Source organism: Triticum urartu, chromosome 3, assembly GCF_003073215.2.
Source record: "Triticum urartu cultivar G1812 chromosome 3, Tu2.1, whole genome shotgun sequence".
NCBI classification, from domain to species: Eukaryota; Viridiplantae; Streptophyta; class Magnoliopsida; order Poales; family Poaceae; genus Triticum; species Triticum urartu.
The window spans coordinates 207,941,916-207,950,423 of NC_053024.1; the positions used below are offsets into that span (position 1 = coordinate 207,941,916).

Here is an 8,508-nt window from a genome sequence, read left to right on the forward strand (position 1 = left end):
TGCTTGGAATCACCATGGCGAGAAGCGTCACAACCGCAGGCCGGCCTGACATGAGGATCAGGAGCTAAGACGTAGCCAAGAACAACTCGCCGATCGATCAATGTATATGACGATGATGTATCATTATTCGGTCGGCAAGTCATCCTTGGCTGCACCATAGTCCCCGAGCCTGATGCTAGGCGACGGCCAAGCGAAACCGATTGACAAATCGATCGTTCCATGGCCATGGCTTGCGCATACATGCCATGCAGGAGGAAGGGGAAGAAGGGAAGGAAGAATCTGAGGAAGGGGAGAAGGGCCCCGGACTGGGACTGAGATGGAGGAGGCTTAGATTGATGGGGCTTCTATATATAGATGGACGCAGCATGGTCGGTGACAAAGTTAAACAAGCTGTGAAGAAATGAATAAGCTGGCTAGCTGTGATGTATAATGGACGTATTGAATGCAGTATCATCTGAAGATTTTGAGGAGGACGATGGGTCCTGGAGCTGGAAGGATCGGTCTTGGCGATGGATGGATGGACGCAGCACCAGCACATGCAGCAGGTATGGCCAAGCGGAGCCAATACGGTCGATGGCGATGGGTGCAGCCCATGCACTACTGTCGTGTGCCTACGTGCACATGCAGTATAAATGCGCAACCGTATGGTACGTGTAAGGTATTTCCCGTGAAATACACCCTAAACTTGTACACACAAAACAACATTCTGCCAGAAAGAAAACCTTCGAGGCTTTCTCTCTTTTTTCTCTCCTAACCCTAGGCCGCTAGCAGGCCAAACTCTCCCCTCCAGGCTTAACCGATGAGCCCGTAGATTTGTCTTCCCTCTAACTGCCACTTTGGTGGCTGGTGGCGGGGAGGAAATGCCGGTGCCTTCACTCCGGTTAGTACTTTAGGTTAGAATTTTTTTAGTCCTCGTAGCTGCTTGGGCAGGTGGTGGCGCTTCTTCTTCAGGTTTGTCTTTTAAATTTCAATACACCTCGAGTTCGTCTGTTTGGACGTACTTGACGGAGCTCGAGCGTAGATTCCTGTTGTCTCCTTCGTGTAGTGATGTTAGGGTTTCTCAACATGTGGCGAGATTTCATGTCAGACGCTTTAAATATATACAAGAGTTCAAAGACGACGACTACGAGTCCAGGGCACTGGTCCTTGGGGCACATGCACAAAGACTTCTTGGCTATCATCAATAAGGTCAAGCCGGCTCTAATAGGGGAGCGGCAGCAGTGACGTGTCGGCGGCTCGTTCTGGCGGTACTAGTGGTCGTTCAGTGGTATCGGAATCTCGGTGTAATTTTTACTTTGAACTCTTGATGAACTTTTAATAGGTTTGAAGAAAAATAACATGTGCACACAAGAGAAATGTGCAAAAGAAAAAAATCATGACGAGATTTCGTGTTAGGTGATTTAAATCTTTGCAAGGGTTCAATGGGGATGACTATGACTCCAGGGCATTGGTCCTTATGGGCACATGCACGAAGACTCCTGGCTAAAATCGACAAGGTCAAGCCGACTCTGTTAGGGAAGCGACAACAATGACATGCCGGCGGCTCGTTCTGACGGGTTGTTCGGTGGTCTCAGAATTTTGATGTAATTTTTATTTTGTACTTTTGATGAACTTTTAATAGGTCTTATCTTTTTCAAAAAAAACATTTACACACAAGAGAAATCTGCAAAAGAAAAAAAAGCTGTGATGTGTAACAGTTTTCCTGCCGTGATATGATATGTGTGCTTTAATAACAGAACCTGCGGTGACCTAGAAAGCCTCATCATTTTTCCGGGGCATCGATGAGAGCTAGTACGGACTAGCTAGATTCCTCGTCCGCTGGCCGACATGACGGGTTGATTAGCTGGTTCCTGGCTAATTACGAAAACCTGTCTAAAACCGCGAACGCGCGCGCGAAACATGCGTGCGTGGGTGCGACGTGACCGACTGCGATGAGCCAATAACGCACCCAAATAACTCGTGATGGCTCCGGACGGTAAGTACGTACGGCGCTGCGCCGCTGTCTCGTCTCTGTCGCTGTATTCTGCGGTGTGCAGTGCATCTCCGGATCTCCCTGTCTGCCTTTAACTAAGTAACTAGTGTGCACCTGCGCAGTGTATCTCCGGATCTCCGTGTCTCCCGTTAACTAAGTGCTGTGCACTCTCCGAGCGCGCACTACTAAGCAAACCAAGAGGAGGTAACAAATGTTGTAGCCCTTAATTCTATACAAGTTGTAATAAAGTATAGTGTCAAAAAACGTTTTTTGACACTGCAGTGTCAAAAAAACGTCCTACATTATGAGATGGAGAAAGTACTATCTTTGTAAATAAATATAAAAAGTTTTTGGTCACTAAAGTATTGACCTAAAACATCTTATATACTCTTATGGGAGGACGTGGCGAAAACAAGAAAATCCAGCAGAGATGTAATCGATGTCTTACCCATACCACCATGGCAGTATCACTATTTTTCTTTTCTTTCTCCAGGGCCATCGTCTCTTCCCGTGGTATGGTTGCAGGGGTTGAACCCGTGACGTACATGAGGCGGGCGGGCACGGCCAGCACGAGATAAGGGCACGCACAACAAAGATCATGTGCCGGATCGCCTACCATTCTTCAAACCTGCACAAGGTATAAAAGCTAATCTGTGGTTGGATGATTAAAAGGATTGTGGTATCTCATCCCATCATCAGGGTTTAAATGCTGATGCTCGCATTTATTTCTGGATTTATTTCAAGACTTTCGGTGATGCGCATTCAATGAGAGAAGACGTTCTCATCGACGACGAGACGCCTACGATGACTTTATAAATTTCAAGATGATATGCCGGCTTAGTCTTTCAGAGATGCTCATAGGGGTAGCGTGTGCATGTGTACGTTCATAGGAGTGAGTGCATGCGCATGTATATGAGCGCTTTATGTCTGCACTGATGTTAAAAAAACCTGCACGAGGCAGTACATACGCTAGGTTCAGACGGCACTGTTTGCTGAATCACGGGCTAACGGTTCAGACGACACAGTTTGCTGAATCACGGGCTAACAGCTCCGCTAAGCAAAACCGATAGCCAAAAAAAAGGCGCGAGAGCGTCTAGTTTTCTTTTTAGGCAACGCGAGAGCGTCTAGTGGACCACGAGAGACCGTTTTTTTTAGCAGTGCGAGAGACCGAGTGGATCCACGCGCGGATAAACGTGCAATGTTGATCGGCCAGCCCATAGGCCCAACCCTGTGGCAGCAGCAGGAGCTTTTGTTTGCCAAATACGAGCTGCTGGTGTATATTGCTGGGTGAGGATTAACGTTGAGAGACTGGAGAAATGGAGATCCATGTGATTGCACCCGATGCGGCACATATGCTGAATTTGCTGAACATGTCACGAAATTTGCCTCCACAACTTCCATTCACCAAAATTTCACGATTGTACCGTGGCCGCAGAGACCAACTGGCTGCAACACCAAGGCCAGCAACAAGCAATAACAGTGTGGACGCATACAAAGAGGAGATGCAACTGCTCATCTGTCAGGGGGGGAAATAGCATCTTCTTCTCCAAGGTGGGTGGGTGGCTGCTGCCACCGTTGTTACTACTCTTGAATCCTAACCTTCTTCTTCTTCTTGGATTTCTCCACCGACGTCGGCGGCATCTCCGACGTTGTGTTGCTTCCTGCGCCACGAGCCTGGGATCCTTCCGAGGACTTGGCGGACACGTTTGAGTGGCCCCCCAAGCTGCTTTCGTCCCTTCTCTTCTGCTTGTGTTTGGGCGTCGGCTCCACGCTCTGTTGACCCTGGGACAATGCTGATCCTTGGCTGCTACGGTTCTCTTGACCCAGGGACAATGCTGATCCTTGGCTGCTACGGTTCTTCGATAAGCCACTGAACCGAGACATAGTCTTCCGAGAAGAACCTGAAAAATCATATGCACTCATCAGTGACAGTCAACTGATCCTATAAGGTGAAAGGACATGCTAACATACTGGTAGGCAGCATTTCATCAGAGATGATAAATATTGCCTGACGGGCCTCATTCGGTTTGGAGGATTTTTATAGGAAAAAAATGAGAACAAGGATTCCAGAGGAAAATTTCCTATATATGCATTCGGTTTGTAGGAAATGCGTAAAGGAATTTTGTAGGAATACTATTCATTTCCTATGCTTTTGGAGGAAACTACACGTCCACTCAAAGCTCATTTTGCGCGTAGGAACGAGGCAAGTCAATTCCTTAGGGTGGCAAGTGACATCCTATCAAATTCCTATACTACTCCAAATTCCTACGTTTAGATTTCCTCCAAACCGAATGAGCCCAACATCATATCTTGCATATGACAGCAACAATAACAGTCAGTGCATTTTATGACCACTTTTGTAGTGATGTTCTGCATATGCAGCTCCGGCTGGGTTAAACAGAACTAAATTAAACTTGTGTTCATGGGTAAACCCTCCTTTACTACTTCATTCAGCAAATTTTGGTAAATCTAGCTAGATCTCTGCCTGGCTTGTCTAAGGTATTGGCAGCTGAAAAATGACATTACTGAAGAAAAACCATATTAAAAAATATATACCTGCAGCTCTCCTGCTGCCAGGTGTAAGACTCCCAAAACTTGGTTTCTCTTTCTCCAATTCTTCAGGTTCGGGGTAACGAACCAAGCAAACTCTGCGTGAAATCTTCCCCACTGGATTTATTCATTTATGTTAGTGAAAAGGCCAATTTACATGCACAGAGCACATGACAGAAATAAAGGTAAAATAGACTGCTTGGGCTCGTAACAAATTGGAAAGAACACAACCACTGAGAACTGATATATTACTTTTTGTTTTTGTTTAAACAGTGTGAAATAAGCATAACATAATTGATTTTCTTTCCCACGTTATTTGCATGTTTGTGTGAAAATAAATACAGCATACAACTGCTGCAGGTCTCAACAGTTAAATGGAGAATATATTTCTAGACTCATGTTACTTATTACATAGTTGGAGGATAGCTATTAGACCAACTTGTTCTCATAATACAATTATGAATCATTCAAACAGCAATGGTTCTCCTGAAGCTCACAATATTGGAAGCTTTATTTTGAGAAGATACTTTTCTTCTATCAGCTAACACACAGATGATCCAACTCCTTGTATGCCACTTAAACTCTAAGATTTACTTTCACGGCATACCCCTCTTACGATGCTGACATTGGTTTCCTTCATTGCTTCAATACAGATCAATAAGCACACACTGTAACTCATAATAGTTAGATATCTGGAGGTAAACTTTCACTAATGAAGTGTCATATACAGTTTCTTCTTTTATTTGTTATTCCCATTGAAGACTAGGATCCAAGTATTCTGAAATCAAACATAGTGCTACAATATATGGTTTACTAGTATCCAGTGAATTGAAGTTTTGGCAAACAAGCAAAATATTAATAGGTGCCTAAGTAATGCAAAGTAAATTAGGGTTTACCAACCCATAGACTGTGTCATCATTATGACTTCAAAATACTATAAACAAAGACAGTAGAATGCTTCAGCAAACTTCACATTACTTCAATAATGGAAAAATAATAGCAGAGCATTCCTAATACCGAACAATTAAAGTACTAAGTTGACATTTCAAGTACCGGCTTTCATTTCAGATCCTGATGGAATGAAGACAGTAGCATCTGGCTGTTGAGCAGCAAAGCTAACGAGTTCATATGATTTCCCTGCCAAATAACGTACATGAGATAAACCGGAATGTTTGCGGAAAGTATTCATAGCAATTTTGATAAAATAATGGTATTTTCAGTCAATGAGAATGGAGAAGGGACTAGACAAGTCATCTAGTACTACAACATATTGCAGATGTCAACATATTGCATGTCAATCAACAACTAGCTTATATTAAGGAGGAGGATATAACTGGCCATTACATGAAAAAGTTCACAAGGAAATTTCACTGGAAATACCAAACTTCTGGAGTCAGAATATCCACAAAGAATAACATCTTTTTTTAGACTGAAGTATAACATCTTGTTAATTTCTATTTCTGTTTCAAGGAGCCAATAGGAACTAATAGTTTGTTTTGCACAGATAAACAAGCTTTCAAAAAATTTGAATAAGAGTTAGTTCAGACTGAACTAATAACTCAAGCCAATACTTGGTGGCCTGCATAACAATAGTGACCATCAAAGAACAAGCATTGTCTGAATCTTATTTACACCTAACAAAATGAAAGACAAGTTTCACCATGGACAAGCAAGTGGTTTCATTTATAACACCTTTAGGAATAAAGATCACTGTCCAGATAAAATAGACCCGCTGAACACTCAAGAGTAACAGTATTTAGAAAATACCAAACTCCGTTGTTGTCTGAATGCTGGGAAGCTTTAAGATCACTGAAACATGTAATTAATCACGTGAAAATAATTTCGAAATAATACATCATTGTGTTTATTTACCGGAAGAACTCTCCAAATTTCCCAAGTTTCCATCATCCTGAAGCTCAACAGTAACTTCTTTACCATTAAACTCAGAAGCATTTACCTGTGTAATAATACAGAAAAATGTTACCCTGGAGCCCAAATGCAGCATACTAGTAACATGCCATGGGGGTGGAAAAAAAAACTTCCGAGTTACATGGTTTAGAGGCCACTGTATTAGCCAAAATTCTGTCGAGCCAGATGCTGGTATTTCAAGCTTGCCCTGCTCTCCACTCTCCTGAAATGCCGGTCCAGGCTCATAGCTACAAGGTTGGAGCAAGGTTTCAGATGCAGAAGAACAGACAATTGAATTGAGAATATAACAAGCACTACAAGTGAGGCCAAGCCGATACTAGACTGATTCACAGTTACGAACGTATTTATCAAGGATGTCTGACTTGTGAATTGCCAAATTCTCGTTATTGTTTATGGTTCACGTCCAGCAACTGGCGTGTAGAAAACCGGGGCACGGGACGGTGCCGCCCAGCGTCCTCAGGAGCGTGACCTCGGAAATTAGACCACGCGAGCTCGGCTAGCAGCCGCCGCCCCGGTAGCCCCGGTACCCCACCCGCCGAGAGACGAAGAAAAAAAAATCCCTCCACCCTTTAGGGGAGAAGCCCTCCGCCACCGCGCACGGAGCCTACGGCAGAGGAGGGGAGAGGGGGTGCACCGGCGCTAGGGTTTGGAGCCCCCGGATCACTCAAAGGAGTGACGGAAGTGGGGTTGGTTATTTGTTTCTCTGGCTCTGAAACTGAAAACTTGACGGGACCCGGGACTAGCAACGAATAAAGCGAAGGGGAGAAGTGGTCATACCGGACTGCGCCTTTCACCATATCTACTGCCGGAGAAGGAGCTCCGGCGAAAGGGGGAGGAGCTGGCGGCGGCAACGGGAGCGAGAGCGTGTAGGGCGGAGGGGAACGGGGGATTGGGGGAGACCTCCTCGTCAGCGCTTAACGCACGCGCGCACGCTTCTTGGGCCGGCCCTTAGGCCTGTGAACCCAGTGAAAACAAAAATCAGAGAAAGCCGAACTTAACGTAAAGAAACGAATCAGAGAAAGCCGAACTTAACGTAAAGAAACGAAGAAAGAGAGGGAGCAACTAGTTAACGAGCGCTTTTTCGGGAGCCTCGCTACGATCAGCGCCACTTGGCGCGCTCTCGGTCATTTACCACGTGTCGCGCTTTGGACGCTTCCTTCGGATTTTGTTTTTTTATTTTTCCGCACGTGTTTTCGGCTTTTTAAACGGTTTTTTTGGTTTTTTTTCGACATTTTGGTTTTCCTCCGGTCTTTCTTAGCTTTTTGATTAAAAAAAATTTAAATTTTATTTTGCGCGAAAAAACACGTTTTCTTTTTTTTTCTTTCGCAAAAGTCACGTTTTTCCTTTCGTGAGAGGCACGGTTGTGCTTTAGCAAGAGTCACGGCCGTGCCTTTCGAAAATGAAAAAAAACGCATTTTCTGTTTTTTTTTCTTTCGCGAGAGTCACGACTTTGCTTCCGCGAGAGGCACGGTTGTGCTTTCGCGAGAGTCACGGCCGTGCCTTTCGGAAAGGGAAAAACAAAACGCGTTTTCTATTTTTTTTCTTTCGGGAAAGTCACGGTTTTGCTTCTGCAAGAGGCACGGTTGTGCTTTCGCGAAAGTCACGGCCGTGCCTCTCGGAAAGGGAAAAAATACACGTTTTCTGTTTTTTTTTCTTTCGCGAGAGTCACGGTTTTGCTTTCGCGAGAGTCACGGTTGTGCTTTCACGAGAGTCACGGCCGTGCCTCTTGGAAACAAAAAAAAATATGTTTTTTGTTTTTTTTCCTTCCATGAGAGTCACGGTTTTGCTTTCATGAAAGGCACGGTTGTGATTTCGCGAGAGGCATGGACGTGCCTCTTTCGGAAAGGAAAAAAAACCATGCTCCCGGTCCGGTTTTTTCGCCCGGTTTTTTCGTGAAAAAATAAGTTCGTCAAAACCTATCAACATGGGATCTAGTTTTGAAGATCTCGACGCGAAGAATCTAACGATGAAAATGGTTCGAGATTTGAACGCACAGTTTAAGAGATAAAACGTTTTGAATAAACGGATCTACGAAAAAAGAAAAAACTCCCAGGTTA

The 8,508-nt window shown here is 44.4% G+C and overlaps 1 protein-coding gene across 1 annotated transcript; it reads right to left on the bottom strand.

Annotated features, from left to right (window-relative positions):
- Positions 1-3,345: 3,345 nt before the first annotated feature.
- On the bottom strand, positions 3,346-7,412 carry LOC125543618 (mediator-associated protein 2). The gene is made up of 6 exons (XM_048707030.1): positions 7,229-7,412; positions 6,573-6,678; positions 6,395-6,479; positions 5,576-5,659; positions 4,529-4,639; positions 3,346-3,873 (listed from the first exon to the last, which is right to left on the bottom strand). Exons 1-6 carry the CDS (start codon positions 7,246-7,248, stop codon positions 3,554-3,556), a joined length of 726 nt encoding a protein of 241 aa, XP_048562987.1. The 5' UTR covers positions 7,249-7,412; the 3' UTR covers positions 3,346-3,553.
- Between the last annotated feature and the right edge of the window lie 1,096 nt (positions 7,413-8,508).

Bases quoted from the DNA above. Each gene is read 5' to 3' on its own strand.
- LOC125543618 (XM_048707030.1), bottom strand. From the start codon at position 7,248: ATGGTGAAAGGCGCAGTCCG. The intron at 6,480-6,572 runs GTAACTCGGAAG...ATTATTACACAG, and splicing joins TACAGTGGCCTCTAAACCAT to GTAAATGCTTCTGAGTTTAA. The intron at 3,874-4,528 runs GTATATATTTTT...ATGATTTTTCAG, and splicing joins TGGCAGCAGGAGAGCTGCAG to GTTCTTCTCGGAAGACTATG.